The sequence below is a fragment of the Leuciscus leuciscus genome (assembly GCF_965113295.1).
Source record: "Leuciscus leuciscus genome assembly, chromosome: 16".
NCBI classification, from domain to species: Eukaryota; Metazoa; Chordata; class Actinopteri; order Cypriniformes; family Leuciscidae; genus Leuciscus; species Leuciscus leuciscus.
In genome coordinates, this window is record NC_138740.1 from 11555828 (window position 1) to 11578492 (window position 22665).

At 41.4% G+C, this 22665-nt stretch overlaps 1 protein-coding gene and 3 long non-coding RNA genes across 4 annotated transcripts in view; 2 read left to right on the forward strand and 2 right to left on the reverse strand.

Annotated features, from left to right (window-relative positions):
• The window catches only part of LOC309478026, a 112404-nt gene extending 96858 nt beyond the window's left edge, over positions 1 to 15546 (reverse strand). The window contains exon 1 of the long non-coding RNA XR_014198764.1: positions 11953 to 15546. This is a non-coding gene — a long non-coding RNA (uncharacterized lncRNA). The remainder of the gene's footprint in view (positions 1 to 11952) is intronic.
• rnf121 (ring finger protein 121) overlaps positions 1 to 22665 on the forward strand; it is a 221152-nt gene that overhangs the window by 187664 nt on the left and 10823 nt on the right. Inside the window, exons 6-8 of the mRNA XM_082141412.1 lie at positions 1882 to 2002; positions 2632 to 2765; positions 18941 to 19042. Of these exons, the coding sequence (XP_081997538.1) occupies positions 1882 to 2002; positions 2632 to 2765; positions 18941 to 19042 (357 nt within the window). The remainder of the gene's footprint in view (positions 1 to 1881; positions 2003 to 2631; positions 2766 to 18940; positions 19043 to 22665) is intronic.
• LOC309477992 overlaps positions 1 to 22665 on the reverse strand; it is a 165862-nt gene that overhangs the window by 133306 nt on the left and 9891 nt on the right. The gene's annotated exons all lie outside the window — the stretch shown is intronic.
• Positions 19049 to 22568, forward strand: LOC309478040. The gene is made up of 2 exons (XR_014198778.1): positions 19049 to 21634; positions 21693 to 22568. It is a non-coding gene; the product is annotated as an uncharacterized lncRNA (long non-coding RNA).

The window sequence follows — 22665 nt, forward strand, 5'->3', positions numbered from 1 at the left end:
CTGTGTATTTTGAGCACGTTTTGTGTTAAATCACATTTATTTTGTCCATCAAAAGTGTGCTTTCACTTTAATTGAGCGTGAGCAGCACAGCAAAAAATAGACTGGGCGCCGAAACCCCCGCTGCACTGCTGTTCATGTGACGCTCCTGCTTGATGCTCACGCGCTGCTCCTGCTCCCGGTGTGAATGCACTCATTGATTAACATGGACGCCGAAAAAAATACGCGCTGCTCACGCGCCGCTGACGCTTGCGGTGTGAAACCGGGGTTTTGATGGACAAACTAAAAATGAATTCACACAAAAAGTGCTCAAAATGCACAGAATAAGTATGTCTAGTGTGTTTTAACAAGAACTCCAGTATGTTAGAAAAGAAAACGAAGACTCAAAAATATTTGTAGAAGATTTACCCATTTAAACTTGTTTTCATTATTCAGTTTTGGTTGCAAGTATGGTTATGATTATAAAAAATAAAGTAAAATAGCCAGAAATGATAGAAATATCTTTATACTGCAAGGCTATATATATATATGTATGTATGTGTGTGTGTGTATTTCCCACAGGAGTAATTTATATAGTTCTATTTTATAGCGATTATCTGTTAAAAAAATGATCTATGTTCCATGCAAAATGTAAAATGTTCTATTAAAGAAAATATAGAAAATAAATATTTGTGTGTGCTGTAAAGTGGTTAGAAAAAATTCAATCGGAATCGGCTAAAATCGGTATCGGCAGGTCAAACTCAATGAAAAATCAGAAATCGGAATCGGCCTAGAAAATTGTAATCGGTGCATCTCTAATATATATTTTTATTATATAAATATATATATTTCTTCTCTAAAATCACCAATGAAATCTGACAAAACTGTCTCATAAATTTTGTTTCTAAACATTTGAATCATTTACAATAATAAATCCTATCCTAAATAAATCCTAAATTTAAAAGTATGATATGTATGCTGCTGCATGTAGTAAAGTAAAAGTTACCCAAACTAAAAATACTCCCATAGGTTAAAGATACTTAAAGTATCCTTTGTAACTGTCCACCACTGTTCATTATACAGTGTAGATGGTAGAACAAAACATGAGTTTGCGCTGGTGAACTAAAGTGATTGACAGCTCTAGTAAATATGAAGGAAGTGTTCTTTGATTGCTTTCTGTATATAATTTAATCACAATTTGAATAACAATTGTTTTTCATGCTACTAAAAGGAACAATGTGTTGTTGACTGCTCAGTCAGTGGCTTGTTTTATTGATTCAGAAATAAACTATTTTGCGACATTGGCTGACTGCACAATTGCTTACTTATCAAAACAATAATTATACAAATCAGGCTTTAGAATTAACATGGTTTCTTAAGTGTTGCTGCATTATGGTTGTGTCCATCTTTCACAGAAAGTGTGCAAAGCAAGCTTGTTGCAAAGCTTGTGACAAACAATTATACCCTGTTAATGGGTACCCTGTTCCTGAAGTACATGCTTGTTTTGTATAATATGAATGTGAAATATGTACTTTTTGGGACACAGCTTGTGAATCATTGAAAGTGAGAACTGAATGAAAGTTTTCTAATGAGGTTTAAATCAGAAACCCTTCTAAAATCTGTTTTAGAATGCTCTCAAAAAAAAAAAAAAAACATCTCATGGTAATGAAATATATTCAAAGGTTTTATATCACCGGCAAAATATTATAGCAATATATCACACATTCTTAAACCGGGGACACACTTAACGACTATAAGGCCAATTATGAATGTAATTTGATACGACTTAAACACTTAAAAAAACTGACCAGTTGACTGTAGGTGCTAAATGTTAATGACTGCATAGAGTAATTAAGAACTAATAATTTATGTTGAGTCTTATGTCACCTCCCTTTATGCTTTTAGAATAAAGCCAGAAGATGCCATGGACTTTGGTGTGTCGCTTCTTTTTTACGGCCTGTACTATGGTGTACTTGGTCGGGATTTTGCAGAGATGTGTGCAGATTTTATGGCATCTACAGTTGGGGTAAGTGGTTGAATCAATGGATAAACATCATGTTGCTTTTACCTATGTTTCCAGCCATCCTCCAAATTTTTTGACACATTGGCTTATCTGAGCACTTGCAAGTTGTTTTCATACTTTTATTTCTCTTTTATTGCTTGGTCTGATTTCAAGTTTGATTCCACCCCCTCACCAGGCCAATAAAACTGCCAGCTTTCACTTTGTTTTTACTCCTTTCTTTTAGTTTAACTATGAAATCATAACACACAACAGCACTTGGCTGTCTGTAGTGTATGCCCATACGTTATCAACAGCAATTTATTTTTACCATCTATTATCTAGCCTGATTGCTGTTGCAAACCATTTTAAAAGCTGCTGTTACACTAACAAAACTAGCAAAACCTCTGTGAAAGCATCCTCAAATTCTAGTCTGTTTTCAGTGAGATATTTACCAGGTTATAATTATTTTTATGGAAATTATGATTATATTATTTATTTTATTATGTCATTGTCTATTAATTACTTTTTCAGGACAAGCTCAACAGAATAAAAAAATATATACATCTCTGGTAATCATGAAAAATTGGAAAAGGCATGGAAAAATTATTGGTCAAAGAGTGTATGAACCTTGATGTACAGATCTATTGCTTCAGTTTTACAGTGCATCTGGAATGCCCACTAAGCACCTGTCAGACAGCATCTGTGCTGTCTGTGGTCAGCCAATCCTTGTGGATGTGAGTGAAGAGGGGATCATAGAGAACACCTACAGACTCTCCTGCAACCATGTGTATCCTTTACCATTTTTACTGTTGTTAATTTATGTCTGCAATCTGCAGGGTTCGTACAGAGTATGTACACTTTGGAAAATGTTTTTAACTTGTGTTTTGAAATTAAGGTGGGTCAAATCAACCAAATTTCAGAAACTTCCCCGGCTCAAATTTTTGATTTTGTTCATATTTTTTTCTGGTGAAAGACACATAAATGGTGATAAAAGCCAAAATATTAAATGTCATGGGTGAATATTATTGAGTAATCCACTATTTTGTAGAGGGCTGTCAAAATTACAATTTTAGCCTGAGATTTGGTGTCATTATTATACATTTTAAATGGAGATTGGTAGGTCTATTGGAAAATAATCTATTGACTTTAGCAATCTTTGTTGCATTATATGCCAACGGTGACGGTTCAAAAATAGAATTTTGGTTTTAAAAAGATTTTGGTTCTTAAGAAATGTATCTTTGGGTATCTTCATTTTGGCTCTATTTGCCTTAATTACAGTGATATTGTATTCTCAATATGTCTTCAAGAATTGATCAACACATTTTCAATGGTCAAAAACCAAATGATGGCCACTTTGCATATAGCTGATACTTTTTTCTTTTAAAGAGGAATGTCTGAAGAACATATAATGTTGAACATAGAAATATATCTTGTTTCCCTCTATGAAAACAATTGCATAGAACAAGTTCTCTTACGAGAGGTTCTCTCGTACTGCGTAATATTTTACGCTATGGGGAAATCTCTTTTCCGCGAGATACTGAAGCCAAAAATTATCCTTAATTTTGGAATAATGTAAAACGCGTTGCGGCAGCATGCAGACATAGGCGAAACAGCTCGCGCGCCTATTAGCTGCTCTGCGGCAACTGCAGCAGCCTATCGAAAGGCCCTGTCATGACGTCAGCTCCAATGAGGGCGCTTCGCGCCCACTGCGTCACGTCCCGCCGAAACGGGCGTGGCCTTGGGCTATAAATGTAGCTCGAGAGGCTGGTATAGCTGATTTTTATCTCTTCAGCGGAGCTCACGCATCGCTGGATCTAGAGAGAAGCCACGCCGTCGAAAAAGCCTTTTCAGCGGGACGAGCCTTGCATCGAAGCCACTGGCCGAGCCGCCTTCTGCTGCCGTTCCTGCTGCGCTATCCGGCGCACTATATCCTTTACAATACTAGTGTGTGTTCGCCACCGCGACACACACTCTCTCTCTCTCTCTAAAAGAGCTCGAGCGTCTTTTTTAAGATGTCTCACACCTTCTGTGGCTCGTGCCGAGCCCCACTCAGCGACGGGGACCGCCATGTCATCTGCGTTTCCTGCCTGGGTGAAGGACATGCAGCTCTCGCTCTCGCTGACGGCGGATGCCCTCACTGCGAGCTACTGCCTATGGCGACTCTGAGGACTCGCCTGGCATTCTTCCGCGAAACTGCACTCCCGCCCGCTGCGGTACCGCTGTAAAAAGCGCCGTGCTCAGCGGGTCCCGGAGCCTCCTCCAACTGTTACAAGCTCGCCGGTTCGCCCGCCAGCTTTACCGCCCGCTCCACCTGAGTCTATCACTCCCGGACAACGGCCGCCGCTTCCATTGTGGATGACACTGAAGAAGTGGCGATTGTAGAGGAGGACAGCTGCTCTATCCTGGCGTCAGAAAGTGAGGATTGGTCGAGCTCTGTGGATCTCGCCCCCTCTGCTCGCGAGTCTTCCGGGAAAAGAGCGAGCATTGAAGCGGAGCTAACGCGACTGCTCACACAGGCCGTGCAGAGCCTCGGCCTCGAGTGGTCGACGCCCGCGGAGCCTGCGCACAACCGTCTGGATGGTTGTTTCCTGCTAGGAGACCGCGTTTCGCCACCTTCTAGACCCGCGCCGTTTCTTCCTGAGCTTCATGAAGAACTCGCGAAATCCTGGTGTGCCCCCTTCTCAGCCAGGGTGCGTACCTCTGCCTCAGCAGCATTCTCCGTGGTGGACGATGCTAAAAACAGAGGATACCATTCTCTTCCTCTGGTGGAAGAAGCGGTAGCTGCCCATCTTTGCCCGCCCTCTGCTGGACGGCGTGCAAAGACAGCGCTTCCGTCTAAAGCCTGCCGCACTACTTCAGCCATGCACAGCCGCGCTTACACCGCCGCTGGACAGGCTGCATCTGCGTTGCACACAATGGCTACATTGCAAATCTTCCAAGCCAACCTTCTCCGAAAGCTGGATGAGGATGGGCCGGAAGCTATCAGCGTGCCGGATTTAAGAAGCGATACGGATATTGCACTCCGCGCCACTAAATCCACTGCACAAGCCATAGGGCGGAACATGGCCTCTCTCACCGTTGCTGAGAGACACTTATGGTTGACGCTCTCTGAGATGCCGGACTCGGAGCGCGCTGCGTTCCTCTACGCCCCCATCTCTCCTGCCGGTCTCTTTGGATCTTCCGTCAAAGATTTCGCAGACAGATTCGATGAGGTGCAGAAAACGTCACAAGCCATGAAGCATTTCCTGCCGAAGCGGGCTAGCTCTGCAACAGGCCGCTCTAAACAGCCGTCTGCTCGAAGCTTCGTCTGCTCGAAGCTCGCTTCACAGCGTCGACAGGCCCGAGACTCGAGACCGCGCTCTCGCTCTGCCGGCCGCCGCCCCCCACGTGGGCCCCGGCAGAAGGTTGAAATAAAGCCCGAGGCCTCAAAGTCTTCCTAGCCCCCCTAGGAAAACGAGGGTGTTCAAGTCTCGCTGCGGCCAGACTTCCACCAAAACTTCTCGCTCGTTCAGTTCCAGAAAATGTGACTGTTGCAGTGTATTATGCATTAAACAAGCCGGTACCACGGCCCGCTTGCCTACACACAAACGCCGTTTTTACGGCGACCCAGATGAATCTCTCAAAGAGTGTTTTTTCTGGTATTCCGGCCACGGCCGATGGTGTAATGAGTGTAGTAAAAATGCCCGCTGCCCAGTGCCCATTCCTACACACAGACACAGCCCGCCCCACAGGGCTCACGCACATAAAATCGACTCATGTCGGTTGTGCATTAAATGTAGTGAACGTGCCCACGACCCAGTGCCCACAAACACTACACACTGCATGTCTTTCGGTTTCTGTAAAAACGAAACCAACACACATACAGTCAGCTCAGGCCGACGATGTTTTCAGTGCAGTAAATGTGCCCGTGGTTTTACGCCCACATTCACTCACAGATATGACAAGCCCCACGGGGTCCCCCCCGCTCGTTCTCCCTCAGCTATCCGCCCAAGGAGAGTCGAGCGCGGACAGGCTGCCCGCTGCGATCAGCGCGCCCCCCGCCTCAAACGCTGCAGATGCGGCGTCTATGTTACAGCATACCGAAGCTCTGCGGCCGCCACTATATCGCGGCCAGAGCCCAGATCTCATTCAACCCCTAGCTATTCGTGCGAATGCATGGGCAAAGCTCCCCGGGGTATCAGAATGGGTGCTGAACATTATAGAAAGAGGCTATTCGCTACAGTTCGCTCGACGCCCCCGCAGTCGCGCGGTGCGAATCGAAACCACGGTGGAAAAGGAAGTAGCACATCTACTTCGAGCCGAGATTGCGAAACTGTTGAGCAAAGGGGCCATAGAGCCTTTATCTCAAGCTCAGAGCGAAGGGGGTTTGTACAGCAGATATTTTCTGGTATCGAAAGAAAGATGGGGGTCTCAGACCCATTCTAGATCTAAGACAGCTGAACAAAGCGCCGGTTCAAAATGCTCACGACCAGGAAAATCCTCTCGCAAATTTGCCAAGGGGACTGGTTTGTGTCAATAGATCTGAAGGACGCGTATTTTCAAATACAAATAGCGTCACGTCACAGGCGATTTTTGAGATTCGCTTCGAGGGCCAGGCATATCAATACACAGTCCTACCGTTTGGCCTGTCCCTAGCACCTCGTACATTCACGATGTGCATGGACACGGCCCTCGCTCCCCTGAAACTTCGGGGAATGCGAGTTTTGAACTATTTGGACGATTGGCTGGTTCTAGCTCAGACTCGCTCAGAGCTCATAGAACACAGGACCATGTTACTCGAACATCTCGAGAACTTGGGTCTCAAAGTCAATTGGGCTAAAAAGTTCACTGTCTCCCAGTCAGAGAATATCTTTTCTGGGCACAGAACTGGACTCGCTGTCTATGACAGCTCAGCTATTGCCACAGCGCACACTGGACATTCAGCGCATGACGGAAACCTTCCGCTGCGGCGCTATAGTCCCGCTCAGAAAGTTTCAAAGGATGCTGGGTCTCATGGCCTCAGCATCATCAGTACTCCAGCTGGGTATGCTTCGCATGCGCCCACTGCAGTTCTGGTTAAAAGCGTGAGTGCCGCGCCGAGCGTGGACCTCCGGTCTTTTTCGCCTCAAGGTCAATCAGAAATGCATCTCAGCCCTGAAACCTTGGAAAGCGATCGACTGGTTCCAGTCAGGTGTAAGCCTGGGGACTTCCTCGAGTGTGAAGGTGGTGTCCACGGGCGCCTCCACCTCGGGATAGGGAGCGCTGCTCGAGGGCAGACCGTTCTTTGGCCAGTGGTCAGAACGGGAAAAGCTTCTACACATTAAACTGCTTGGAAATGATAGCAGTCGACAACGCGCTGAGGCGCTTTTGTCCCCAGATAGCAGGACACCACGTCTTGGTCCGTTCGGACAACATGTCGGTGGTGGCCTATATAAATCACCAGGGAGGTTTCAGGTCCCGAAACCTTTACAGGCTGACGGAACGCCTCCTGGTCTGGGCTCAGCGCAATTTGCGCTCGTTGAGAGCAGCGCACGTGCCCGGCCACCTGAACGTGGGACCAGACAGACTGTCCAGGAACAATGTTCCAGCAGGAGAATGGTCCTTACACCCACAGACAGTCCAGCTGCTGTGGGAGACATTCGGCAGAGCGGAAGTAGACCTGTTTGCGTCTCAAGAAAACGCTCACTGTCCGAAGTTTTTCTCCAAGAGCATGGACGCGCTGGCCCACGTCTGGCCCCGCTGCCCGCTCTATGCTTTTCCCCCCGTCGCGCTCCTACCTCAGGTATTAGAGCGGATCAGGGAAAACGGATGCTCAGTGCTACTAGTAGATCCGTTCTGGAAGAACCAGGCCTGGTTCCCAGTTCTGATGCAGCTGACAAGCACTGCCCCATGGCCGATACCGGTGAGGAGGGACCTCCTCTCTCAAGCCAGGGGCTCGATCTGGCATCCTCGCCCGGAGCTTTGGTCCCTACATGTGTGGGCCATCAACGGGTACCCGCTAGCCTCCCGGAGGGAGTGCTAAACACGATCACGCAGGCTAGAGCCCCCTCTACGAGACTGCTCTATTCCTCGAAATGGTCTGTGTTCTCTGGCTGGTGCACAGCCCGTGGCATATCACCCCCAGATTGTGGGGTGACGGAGGTTCTTTCCTTCCTACAAGAGCTACTGGACAAGGGCAGGACCCCATCCACGCTCAGTTTACGTGGCGGCTATTGCAGCGTTTACTAAACCAACGCTTGGCCAGTCACTTGGACGGAACGATCTGGTCATTCGCTTCCTTAGAGGAGCTAAGAGGCTAAACCCTCCCAGACCTCCCTCAGTTCCCATATTGGACCTTTCCACGGTCTTGGAGGCCATGAAAGGTGCCCCATTCGAGCCGATCCAATCAGTGGATATCAAACACTTGTCTTTCAAGACAGTATTTCTTCTGGCTCTCGCTTCAGTGAAGCGTATTGGGGACTTGCAAGCGCTCTGTGAGCGCGACATGTATGGAGTTTGGGCCAAATGACTCGAAAGTCATACTCAAACCGAGGCACGGGTACGTTCCTAAATCCCTCAACACACCGTTCAGGTCTCAGGTGATTTCCCTGTCAGCCCTGCCGGTCTCTAACGAGGAGAAGGACGCCAGCCTCCTTTGTCCGGTCAGGGCATTAAGGGCTTATGTGTCTCGCTCATCTGTCTTCAGACAGACAGAGTAGCTCTTTGTCTCGTTCTACGGACGTTCTAAGGGACTAGCCGTGTCGAAACAGAGCCTATCCAGATGGATAGTCGATGCTATAGCGCTGGCTTACGCCTCTAAGGGCCTGCAGTGCCCGTTAGGTGTTAGAGCGCACTCCACAAGAGGCATGGCCTCATCGTGGGCTTGGTCTAGTGGGATTGCCTTACAAGATATATGTATGGCGGCAGGCTGGGCCTCCCCGTCTACATTTATAAGGTTTTATAACCTAGAGGTTCCTGCTTTACAGGCTAAGCTGCTGTCGGTCTGTTAAATCGGTATTGTCTGCCCCGATGTTTTCGGCCCAGAATGCTAAAACTGCTTGAGCAACGCTCGCTGATCGATCATGCAGCTCTATGGGCAGTGTGTAAGACCCATAATATTCACCAGACTAGGCCGAGTTTCGCCCTGGCTGTGTGTGAAACACTATTGATATAATTGCTCCTTATAGGATGCTATCTATTATAGGAATGATGCTATTCTAGCCCCTCTTCCTGGACTCTCTGTGAGTCCCATGATGATCATGGGCCCCGGGCACCTGCCCTTGGGACTTTGGTACTGGATCTCAGCACGCACGGCGTTTTACACTGTGTTCCCCATAGCGTAAGATATTACGCAGTACGAGAGAACCTCTCGTAAGAGAACGTACTCGGTTACTAACGTAACCTCGGTTCTCTCTAGAGAGGGAACGAGTACTGCGTATCTTGCCGTGCCTGCAACACGCTCTGGTTCGCTCCGGCGATAAAAACCAGCTATACCAGCCTCACAAGCTACATTTATAGCCCAAGGCCACGCCCGTTTAGGCGGGACGTGACGCAGTGGGCGCGAAGCACCCTCATTGGAGGTTTCGATAGGCTTTGGAGCGACGGGGCCTTTCGATAGGCTGCTGCAGTTGCCGCAGAGCAGCTAATAGGCGCGCGAGCTGTTTCACCTATGTCTGCATGCTGCCGCAACGCGTTTTACATTATTCCAAAATTAAGGATAATTTTTGGCTTCAGTATCTCGCGGAAAAGAGATTTCCCCATAGCGTAAGATATTATGCAGTACTCGTTCCCTCTCTAGAGAGAACCGAGGTTACGTTAATAACCGTGTACGTTTGTGTGCCTGTAACTCAAGAAGTATTAAGGATATCTCAAAATGATTTTACATTCTGGTTATTAGCAAACTTTTTGAACCAAAAGTATGTTAATTTTTAAGTCCATATATGGTTCAATCCCATAGATATGGGGATCTCAATGCATCTCACTGTCCACATTTTTTAATATTACCCATTTATGTGTGAAGAATAATTATTGTTGAAACTAAAAATGTAGTTTGTTTACATCTATCAAAACAATTGGATAGAACACACCTATGCCAAAAATACGCTGAAAACACATTTTCACAAGATGTGGCACATTAACTTGCTCTCAGAATACAAGAATACAAATTTGTTCTTTATACTTCTTTGAAGTACAGGCAGGCAAACTTATTTTTACATTCAATATTATTCATTAATAATAAATCCTTCTTTAAATACAGTAAGTATTAGATGTTTGCTAAGTGACTATGAAAGTAAAAAAAAAATCAATTTTAATGCTTGCATTTTAATGCATTGTATTTTTAGGGCTTACATTTTTATGGGCTGAAATTCAGCATGGTTGTATATTTAAGCTTTGAATTTTTCAATTCAAAACATTTCACTCATTTTCATTATTGAAAATTCAATAATCCATATACACCATATTCAAAACTCTTTTACCTTGACCAAACTGATTTAAAATAATAAACCCTTAAACAAAATATTATATTCAATAACCCAAATGTAAAAAAAGAATTGTAATCAGATATTCAATTTGACCCAAAACACAGAATGTGATTCATAATTTTTTACAATAAACCACTTTTCCTTCCAAAAATAAACTGTTCAACAATATGAATTGGAAATGAAGAAACCAATTAATTGACTCAGTTGATCAGAGTTCGCGAATCAAATGATTCAGTTCAAAGAGTTGTTGGACTCTTTCGAGTAAAAAAAAAAAAAAGTGTCTCCTTTGCAAAATCAAACAAATTCGACGAATCAAAGTCTTTTGTGTCCGAAAAACAAGAAAAATTGGAATTCTCCTACCAGTTGAAACCTGTGATTTCAAACAGTTCAAAAGGGGAAATGGGTCCTTGGGCAGCTTGCCATTTGCGCACATTTAATCGCGTCCAATATGCAGGCGATTCCTCTCCAAAGGATTATGTTTGGCACAAAACAGGAAACTCTCCCAGAAAGTAGAAAGAAAGAACAAAGAAACCCAACCTTGCAAAACACAAGGCAAACACAATAATTAGCCAGATATTTCCATAACAAATCATATATACTCATATCAAATGACACATTAATACAACTTTTCGACAGTTATTAAACACATCGACACTCATAAATCGCTTTTTTGTCTCATTTCATGACAAATAGCAATTTTACACGTGATAGCCTTAGCCTACGAACTAATTAGTTCAGCTCGTGCAATGTGCGCAGCCTACTCAAACTCGGCTCATACTGAATCATTTCAGAAATTTGACATGAATCTCTCTCGCATGACATCAGATTAATATCTGAATCTCTTTCCTTCTAGAACACTTTTTCTTTCCTTTTTAACCTTTTTTTAAACTTTAATTCTTTATTGGTAGCCTGGGTTACCCATGTTACACTCTCCCTGCTTTGAAGATATGCAGGTCCCTGTGCTGCGAAGTCACTGCAGGAGGATACAATAATATATCAGCAGCATGTGTGTAAAAGTTTGTAGTTTTGAGATAATGACATTTATGCGTGGTTTGTGAAAATACAAAAAAAAATTGTCTCTGAAATAAGGCCATGAAACCCATACTGATTATTTCTTCAAGACTTTTGAAAATTGTATCACGTAGCCTAGAATATTTGCTCCAAAACTATGTGAAAATCACCCTGACCGCTCATTCAGATAAGACAATATATTGATTTAAAATTTCTAAGATGTGTTTTGTGTGAAAAAGCCTTATGCGAAGAGGCGTGATCATCTAATTAATATGTAAGGCTTTAACACCTGAGAAAGACAAAGACACTCCCCTAACAGCCCTATTAGGAGCGATCAGGCCCTGTCATTCAGAGCAACCTTGCACAAAGAATGAGGAGATTTAAAAAATAATGGCTTTTAGATTGTTTGGATTTATTTACAACGCAACATAATCCAAAGATACACAACAAATGACAAAAGAGCACATTGAAAACAATGATCCAAAGACAGACCCCTTTATGCCATTCCTAAAAACATTGTACATACCTTTCATTTCCAAGGTGTTTGATTTTCACTTTACCATGTTCATGTACAGAGACTCATGTGAATGTTGAAGTCAGCAGGACTCAGTTGCATCTGGTCCCTGAAAGAAAAGAAAAAAAGTGAACATACTGGTATCAAGAGAAACTAGCGAAACGAGCGCGATCGCGCTCCAAAATATGATACATTCAAACCCACAGCACTCTCAGAAATATGATATATTCAAACGCGATCGCGCTCCAAAATATGATACATTCAAACGCGATCGCGCTCCAAAATATGATACATTCAAACGGGATCGCGCTCCAAAATATGATGCATTCAAACGCGATCGCGCTCCAAAATATGATACATTCAAACGCGATCGCGCTCCAAAATATTAAACATTATGGTTATACATATCTATGTTTGAGCAGATATCCACAAACAGTATTTAACAGTAAACACGGGTCTAAATAGTATAATATTCACCATATATCTAGCAACAGTTCAACTGCAATGTGAAGTTTATGCAACAATACCATAAACTAATAAGTAAGAATTTCTTACCTTACATCTTTCTTGTCTTCAAATCGCGTTCTTCTTCTTCTGGGGTAAATCCAATGTAAGCTCAGACGTGTCTTCCAAACTCGACGAAAAGCAGAGACGTGTTTTGTGTTTGAGGTAACGAGCGCGTTCGCGTTCCATGTGGACGATTTGCATGTGAATCACTTTTGCGCGAGTGGGCGTGGTCGAATTAAAAGTAATTAGCAAGCGTTTGAGATACTGGACATCCTGTTGGTTTTATACAAATTACTTAAACAGAGAATATTTGTTTTCAGTTTGAATCCGATCATTTAAAAGTACACACTTAAATGTGTATAAAGGTATATGGCTCATAAATGTGTGACAAGTATTCGCTGAGTTTTGTTTCAGTTTATAGACGTGCTCAAGAAAAAAAAGTTTACCGCGATGGAGAGGCAGAACGCACACCCTGTTTATTTTCTTTATTTTACAAAAGTACAATGTTTTGATTTGATTGTAAGTGGACACATACAAAAGTAGAAATATCACAGATTCTTTTTTTATATTTCTTTTTTCTGTATGACCATAAATGACGGAGTAATTTAAGTTTATTGTGCTACAATGTGAAGAAAATCCAGCAAAACGCGGGGGCGCGTTTACCGACCTCAGAGGGTTAACAGTACAAACTGGTAAGTTGCCGGCTCTCTTGATCACAAAGTAAATTTATTTCTCCCACTAATCCGCTGACTTAATCTTCCCTCTCAATCCGGCGGCGTTCTTCACCAGAATGCGATCACTAACTTCAAGGAATGAAGCAACCACTCGCTCATAGTATCTTTGCTTATTGCACCCTGCAACTTTTGCAGCATTCCTCGTTGCTACCCTGTAGCTCTCCTCCAGATGATCCTTCAAATTCCTTACATGACTCGATTGAGACTGGGATGACTCATCAACAGGCGGACCGAAGGCTAGATCTATTTGTAATGACTAATTCATCTACTAATTCGTATGGCGAGAATCCCGTCGAGTCATTACGCGTATATGCATGGATTAATGGCTTCACAAAGTCCTTCTAGCAGGTCTTTCCTTTATCATCCAGGGTCCCTAACATCTGGAGCAACGTCCTGTTAAAGTGCTCCATGGTGTTGTCCTCACTTTAAGGATTCCTGCTGTGCTGCAGAGCTCTTTGATTGTAGTCGGGCCCCTGATCACTGTGGAGTTTCTGCGGAAACCCGTAGTGGGAAAGGAAGTTATCCCACAGGCATTCAGCCACGGTTTGAGCCTTCTGGTCCCTGGTAGATATCGCTACAGCATATCTGGTGAAAAGATCAGTCATCACTAAAATATACTTTGTGTTGCTCCGATCAGGTTCTAGAATCCTTTCAATTCCTAAATGGCCCATGTCATTGTGCAAAGGCCATCTTCCAAGTCAAGGCCATCTTCCAAAGACCCACAGTTAATGCCAACTGGTACAGCACACTTTTCCTCGATCTTGCTTCCTTCTGAATACCACCAGTCTGTTCCACTCTCTCAGCCATAAGGCTACCTCAAAAGGCTCTACCGTCCTGTCAGGTTTCTTCCCAGACTCCAAGTACTTAATGACTACGCTGAGCCCTTTGACATTCCATCAGATTACTCTTAAGACAATTGTGGATAAACTGGAAAACCATGAGCATCCTCTTTGCTGGAAACCTTGAGGTAGTGCACTAGCACTAAGGGACAGTCACTCAAACATGGTGGGTTGTGAGCATGAAAGGTCGGGAGCATCACAGTTTTGAAACACTTGGTGTCTTTCGCAGAGAGCTTTCACCGCAGCTGGCAGAATTGTCTGTTGTTCTGTATCTGCTAAATGGTGAAGAGTGAATTGACTGATTCTTTCATTCTCTTTTTGAGACAAAGTCGTCCAGAGGCCTGTCATGAGGACATCTTGACAGGACGTCGTTTGCTTGCCTGCACGATATTGAATCTTGAAGTTGAATGTCGACAGGCTGGACAGCCACCTATAGCTGGTTGCATCAAGCTTTGCAGATGTCAAGAACGGGTTGCTGTCTGTCAGTACAGTGAACACTCCTCCATACAGGTAGTCACTGAATTTGGCTGTGACCGCCCACTTGAGCGTTAGGAACTACAACTTGTGCACTGGATATTTAGTTTAACTTTTGTTTAGTCCCCTGCTCGCAAAAGCAATTACTCTCATTCGTCCCTCTTGATCTTGATAAAGGGCGGCCCCAATTCCTGTAGTACTTGCATCTGTGGTCAGCACATAAGGAAGGCTGTGATCAGCAAATCCAAAGACCAGAGCTGAAGCCAGATTCTCAATGATGGTATCGAATGCTTGCTGGCATTCCTGTGTCCATCGATCTCCAAATTGCTCTTTGGGATTCCGATACTCTACACTTTTCTTCAGGGTGTGCCTCTTTTTTTTCTGCAAGGGGGGAATACCAACAGTTAGGTCGTTAAGAGGTCTTGTGATCTTGGAGAAATCTTGGACGAACCTCCTGTAGTAAGTATCCTGCAAACCCGAGAAAAGATATGAGCTCTTTGAGGTCTTGAGGGTTTCGGTCTTGGCCGGATCCGTCTTGACTCCATTCTGAGAGGTCCGATGTTTGGAAGAACTTTCATTTTGTAGGAGACCGTTTCAGTCCATGTTCTCTTAGCCGCTTTAGAACTCGCAGAAGCCGAGCCTCATGTTCCTCTAATGTCTTAGAGAAGACAATAAGATTGTCAATGAAAACCAGTACCTCTCTTCGATTAAGATCCCCCATGCACCGCTCCATTAACCATTGAAATGTACTTGCTGCAATGGTCACCCCTTGAGGCATCCTGTTGAACTCCCAGAACCCCAAAGGACACACAAATGCCATTTTCTGTTTGTCGGCCTCTTCCATCTCAATTTGATAGAAGCCTGACTTTAAGTCAAGGACTGAAAACCATTTGGAGTTCATTAGAACAAAGGCTTCCTCCAGATTTTGCAACGCATAAACTTGATGGTTTGGGAATTCAACTTTCTGAAGTTGACAAGCGCACATCATTATTCTTCTTTCATTATTCACTTTAGGTGAAGCTATTGGGGACTCTGATTCTCTGATGACGCCTGCACTCGTGGGGTTTCCTCCCTCAATCACGCGTTGGACGGCGTGCTCTTCAGCCAGGGATTATTAAATCTGTTTGTCTCTCATTCTTCAGCACTACTGGTATCTGGATATTGCACTTCGGAGGTAAGGAATGCAGGCAACTAGCCACCAACAATCTGCCAGGCAAGGCAGATGACGCTGATGGCTCTACTGTTACCCAAGTCTCTGATGGCAGTCCGGCGATGTTAGAATACCCATTGAGGACAATGGTACTTTACTAGTACCGTTACTACTTCAGGCACGTCTCCTTTCAATTTGACTTGGCCCAAGGCACTTGCACCGGCTCGTCACCTCCTCGCTTCTAAGACTCTTAGCACAGCTTGATAACCATGGCAACATGACTTAACTACCTGGGTTACAATATGTAAATATTGCACTACTGTATGGGATCATACACAAAGTAGGCCATAATTGAAAGCTCACTAGCATTTGAAGAGAATGACTTAAGTCACAAAACCAACTGTAAAGTGTTAATTTAGGTGTCAGGTCAAACAGTGAACGTGAACTCACACAAACTCTTGTACACACACATGCATGCACATATGCAAACATGATAAACTAATTGATTACTGAACAATTTTATAAGGTTATCTTTTTTTCAGATTGAATGTTACCGCTGAAAGAGGTGGTTGCATGTTGCCTTTCTGAGTTCAACAGAGCTCAAAAGATTGACTGGAAGTGCTGCCTATGCAAATAATTGTGAATTCTTTTGGCTCCCACCCACAATCTGTAAACATACATGCATTAATACATTTTACAGTACAGTTCCCTACAATTACCAAAAATGTTGGTTGAGTCAAGGCAGTTATCTGGTGGCCAGATGACAGAAATAAAATGCAGAAAACAAATAACGATGTTTGATATATTAAAACATTTGTGTATCATCAGTTCTTTTAATTGTATCATTAATAGGACATATATTCTCATACAGTCATTCAATCATTCATCCTCTGCCTAGATTCCGAGATGAGCCCATTAGGTAGTGAAATACATGCGTTCTCTTCAAATGCTATTGAGCTTTAAATAATGGCATATTTTGTGTATGATTCCATACAGTAGTGAGATACATAGCAATATTTACATTTGATTTGACAGTTGATTTTAATAAATATAAAATTTCTAAAAGTTGTGCATCATACCTGACACCTAGATGAACACGATACAGCTGTTTTTTTTTACTTCAAGTCATTCTCTTTAAATGCTATTGAAATTATAAACGTTTATACCGATGTTGTATGTAGGGCTGTGCGATATGGCAAAAAAAAAAATCACGATATAATGTTTCATATCGTTCGGTATCGATAATTATTGACATTTTTTATAACCTTTTTTTTTTTTTTTACATAAGTAGAAAAGTTTGAATTTAAACCACTGTTTTTATTTTATTTATTTTATCCACATTATTAAGGCAAACAACAAATTATATTAGCTTTAGCGGTCAAAAATAAAATTTAAACAAAAATATCTTTGTCTTGTATTAAAGATAAAAAAGTAAGTGTTAAAGAAACTCTTGAACTTAAATAAAATGTTACAAAATGTGTGTAATGTAAAAGTGTAAACGTAGAACAATCAAGGCAAACTTTGAGGTTTATCAACATCTGTTATAAGTAGGGGTGTAACGGTTTACAAAATTCACGGTTCGGTTTGATACGACACAGTAGTGTGACACGGTTAGGTACGTTTTTGATACACCAAAAAGAAAGAAATGCCAGAGAAATGTCCTTGATTTAAAAAAATTTATAATAATTAAAAGAAAAAATATTTTTAAATAAGTAAGTTTTTCTACATCTTGAAACTTTTAGTTTTCTAAATGGGGGTAATATTTGAAGATGACAAATAATGTTTTGGTCGTCACATTAAAAATAGCATTTAAATATGATAATATTTGAGTTTTGAAGTGCTGGAAAGATGTGACGTACTTGAAAGCATTTGACTATTCCTGCTAAACTTCCATGGATTCTTACTTACAGTTAGTGTTACTACATTAAATCCATGGTGAATGTTGCTGATCTGTAGACTTATAACTATCGGTAGTTAATTCATGGCACAATATTTCTCCATGTTTCCACGTCAGATCTGTTTGATCCGTTAATAACAGAAATTTGAATGCTTCTCACTAGATCTCGCAGCGATGTTATTACTTCTGTGGCGAATTCAAATGCTTTCTTTACTGGAACTCTTAGCAGGTAGCTTTGTTGTAAAGCAAAATAAAATGGACCGAAATTTACATATAGAATATTATAGGTTATATTTTTAAACAGACTGAATATTTTGGAAGGGATATCTGAAAGGTGAAATATGGGTTATTGAATTTTCAATAATGAAAATGTGTGTGAAAGGTTTTGAATTGAAATATTCACAGCTTAAATATACAACATTGTTGAATTTCAGCAAGAAGTGCTTTTTCCCGTTTTTTGAACTGTCACCATTGTCATATATATCTATACAGTAGTCAACATTTGAAGTGGATCAAAACCTTTCATCAAAGTTATACATGAATTTTGAACAATACCCCTTCTAGTCTTAGGACAACTTTGATTAACTTTTTTGGCCCACTTCAAATGTTGACTACTATAGTTTACAAGCATCTTGCAGAATCTGCAAAATGTTAATTATTTTAACAAAATAAGTGGGACCTGAATAAGATATTTTACTTAAATGATGTTGACTTAAAGTATCTTATTCAGGTCCCACTTATTTTGTTAAAATAATTAACATTTTGCAGATTCTGCACTGTTCAACACTTGGTCCAACAACAGTCAACTATATGGTTCTCAAGACAAAAAAAAGTTGAATTTATAAAAATGACTCCATTCAAAAGTTTATATGCTCTTCTTACAATACAATACTTAATACTGTATCGTTACCTGGATGATCCACGGCTGTTTTTTGTTGTTTTTGTTTTTTTTCCTTTCCAGCAGTGACTGTATGATTTTGAGATACATCTTTCACACTGAGGACAACTGAGAGACTCAAACGCAAATATTACAAAAGGTTCAAACTTTCTGTTATGCTCCAGAAGGAAACACGATGCATTAAGATATGGGGGTTGCAAACTTTTTGAATTTGAAGATCTGGGTAAACTGTAATTATTTTGTCTTTTGGGAAACATGTAAGCATCTTCTAAAGGGCAGTACTAAATGAAAAAAATATAGTCTTTAAACAAAATTTAAAAAAATGTACACATCTTCATCCTGTTCAACAGTTTACACCCCTGGTTCTAAATGCATTGTTTTTCCTTCTGTAGCATCAGTGAATGTTTCCACCTTTTGTAATAGCATCTTTGCTTTTTTTCCTTTCCAGCAGTGACTATGATGCACAAATTTGTTTCCTTAACCTATTTATTACCCAGATTCCATGAGTTTTGCATACGTGGCTGGTGCATTGTAGGCAAGAAGCAGACGTGTCCATACTGCAAAGAAAAAGTTGACCTTAAAAGGATGTTTAGTAATCCGTATCCTTTATTGCCTTCCAAAACACAGGCCTGGCTTCATAGACAGGGCTTAGATTAAGCCAGGATTATGGCATATTTCAATTAGGACATTTAAGTAGCTTTTATAAACGTGCCTGAAAACATTGGCACTGACATATTTTAATAAAACATATTCAGTTAAACAGCTCCACCACACATTTTAGCATGAACCTGCCAGTAACTCATCTTTTTTTCCCCTGTTTTAAAGATTCAGCTGATTATAAAGCAGACTTTATATAAGAAATGCCTAGAAAAACAGTGACCTTTTTCAGTCCTTTGTGCTAAGGTATACTTTCAGGTGGTGTTTTAACAAAACCCTTGTTTCTGTTTAAAACAATTTAGACACCATAGCAGTTGGCTTAAACTATAAGTCACATGACTTTTGTGCCAAGGGTTTTATTGCAGTGTAAATGTGTTTTTTTGTGTGTTTTTTTATATATTGTTATACATTTTAATCACTGAGTAAGAAATTACTAATTGACATATGACGATTTGTCCAGACAAGTCTCTAGGATAATGTTTCTTCTACACAAGTTCTATTTTTAGGGAGAGTGCAATTGGTATGAGAGACATCCATTATAAGGCTGTGCTATGCCACTTGTTTTGTTACATTTAATACATCTTATTATGCTGCTCTCTGAAATACTTGAAACCAATTTAGTGTTTTTCCTGGGTTATCTTGTTTTACACTGCTCATACTGTACCCAGGATTAACAATTAATCCTCCTCATCTCCCGTGGTTAGCGCCTTCTTATTTATCAGAGCTTTTACATGTCCTCACTCCTGTCAAAGCACTGAGGTCGTCCAATCAGATGCTCCTCGATGTTCCGAGATCCAGGTTCAAAAGTAAAGGTGACCGAGCCTTCTCAGGGCCTAACCTCTTTAATAGTCTACCTGTTCATATAAGAACAGCTTGGACTGCTGAAATTTTCAAGTCGTTGCTTAAGTTGAGTTTTGAATTTTGACACTTAGTTTTGATACTGTGACATTCTCTACTGTTTGTTTTGTTTATTTGTTTTATCCTGACATTAAAAGCACTTTGGTCAACTATGGTTGTCTTTAAATGTGCTATACAAATACTTGAACTTGAGTGTAGGGAAATTGTCAGGCAAATGTATGGATTGGATGCTAAAAAGAAACAGAATTTCAAAACTGCAGCGTAGATCTGCAGCTTATCAGCAGCCCCGCATAACATCCGCACAAAAGTGCTGTACATAAAATAGCATAAAACTCTAACAGTACAGTACAGGACCACACATCGTCATCCTCTTTAATTTGTTTAATTCTCAAATTATAAGGCTGTAAGAAAAGTACCCATCCCAATAAACAGTGATGAGGGCTGTATCCAAAATATCCTTAAATAGAGCACTGCTTAAGCCATTCTCAGCTATTTGCCATTTGTAGTCGTGTCTGAAGCCATTGTGGATGTTATCGAGTGCACTCATTCAATCCCACAATGCACCGCAATATCGAGTGTACAACCAATGTACACTCAACAGCTAGAGAATACCCAAAATGCACTGTGAGGGTTAAATTAATTCCTGTGCCTCGCCAGAAGATGCAGTAGAATTATTCATCCATTCTTTTTCTAAACCGCTGGTCCAATATGGGCACAGCTTAATATCATATAAATTCCTTTTTAATTGATTATTAAATTGTTTAATTGAGGTTTAGTTTCCATGACAAAGTTCAAGATAAATCGTATTATTACTACTGGAGCTGCTAGTTTGCTAAGTTGCAAATGATTATTAAATGGCAAGCACAAACTGTGCAAAAGTGCCAGCCCTTCTGGCTCACTCAGTGTCCGAATTCACTCACTCGTTTTCATTCACTCCTTTTATTCAAGCCACAAAAACCACATTGTAAATTCACAATACACAGTCTTTCAGCCAAGGATAAAGTCAGTACACACATATATTTGTCACAAATCTTTGTATTTTAAATGGAAATTGTGAGTGGATGCGGCAAAACGCTGTGGTGCGGGCGCGGCATGATTTGAACAGCCTGAGTCGTAGTTGGGTGCACACGTTAATGTTCGAATTTTGAAGACGTGGTGCTGCGCAGTGCTTCTGTGTGCTAACCTCTACACTTTTTTTTAACGTTTTTGCTCACCCTCAAAAAGTGACAATTTTAACATGCTATATAAACATATCTGTAGGGAGTTTTGAGCTAAAACTTCACATTCACACACAAGGAAGATATCAGAGATTTATTTGACATCTTGTGAAAAGGGCATTATACCACCCCTTTAAAATAACATAATAGGCCGTGACACATCACGTCGCCGAATGCTGACTGTGTTGTCGCCTCCCTTCGGATGTGTCTGGGTTAAAAAGCTGCATTTGAACACACCGCAAAGACCTACTGCTGTCTGCCATTTAGCTTGTGTGTTCTGTGCATGTTTGGAAAGAACTGTCAGCAGGTATGAAAATATTCAGGTAAGATGAAGTAAAATTCGAAACTTCTCTCTGTGCCGTCTTGACTTCTTTGCTTGCTTTTTATCACTTTTTATTTTATTCTTGTGCTCTTTTGCTAAACTAAACAGTAATATCTCTCATTGACATTCTGAATCAGGCTGTAGACTTGGAATTTAGTCTTTCCCCTTATTATTAGATTCACAGGACCTTCACAGGCGAACTGATATTGCATTAATTCTTCAGGTATATGTCCATAACATTATATCCAAAAATTGAATATCCGCTGAGGAAAGAAATATGTTCGTCTTTGTCCTTCCCATGACAGCACTGCTAAAACAACTTTCTTTGTTCTGACTCACTCATGAGCCTGACTTGAGCTGTTGTGTGTAAAACACTACAGGAGCATGTGACAGGGTGTCAGCTAACACATCAGCCCCTTTTAATGTGTTTGATTCTCAAATTATAAGAATGTAAAAAAAGTACCCATCTTGGACTCTGCAATGAATAGAGGAATGTTAAAGGATTGTGGTCAGAGTAAATGATAGCTGGAAACCCTCTTTTGTGCAGAACTACTTCCTTCCGCCACGGGTTCAGTTCTCAAGTTGACAGTGTGACAGTGAGCCAGAGCCTCCGTTACTAAGTCTAAAACGTCACTTTAGTACTAGCAACGAAGGAATGTTGAGTCGCTTCATTGATGCTTTTTGTATTATGTAGAGTACAGTATTATGGTATTATGAGAGAGATCGACTAAATGTGTATTACCTGCATCTGATATTGCATTCATTCTTCAGGTCTATGTCCATAACATTATATCCAAAAATTGAATATCCGCTGAGGAAAGAAATATGTTCGTCTTTGTCCTTCCCATGACAGCACTGCTCAAGGTCAAGGTCAAGTTTATTTCTATAGCACCTTAAAACAACACGAATGTTGACCAAAGTGCTTCACAATCTCAGCACAGATGCACATACAGTTAAAACATAGCATATCAAAAGAATTCAAACCAAAAACACATAAAAGATAAAAAATAAAATAAGAGCCTAGTAACGACACTAAAAAGTGCAATTGCATAATCTTTCCAAAAATACATACAGCATTTAGACGCATTTTAATATGCTTGTGCAAAAAGGTAAGTTTTAATCAACGTTTTAAAAACTTTGAATGTAGGGGAAGCTCTAATTGATAATG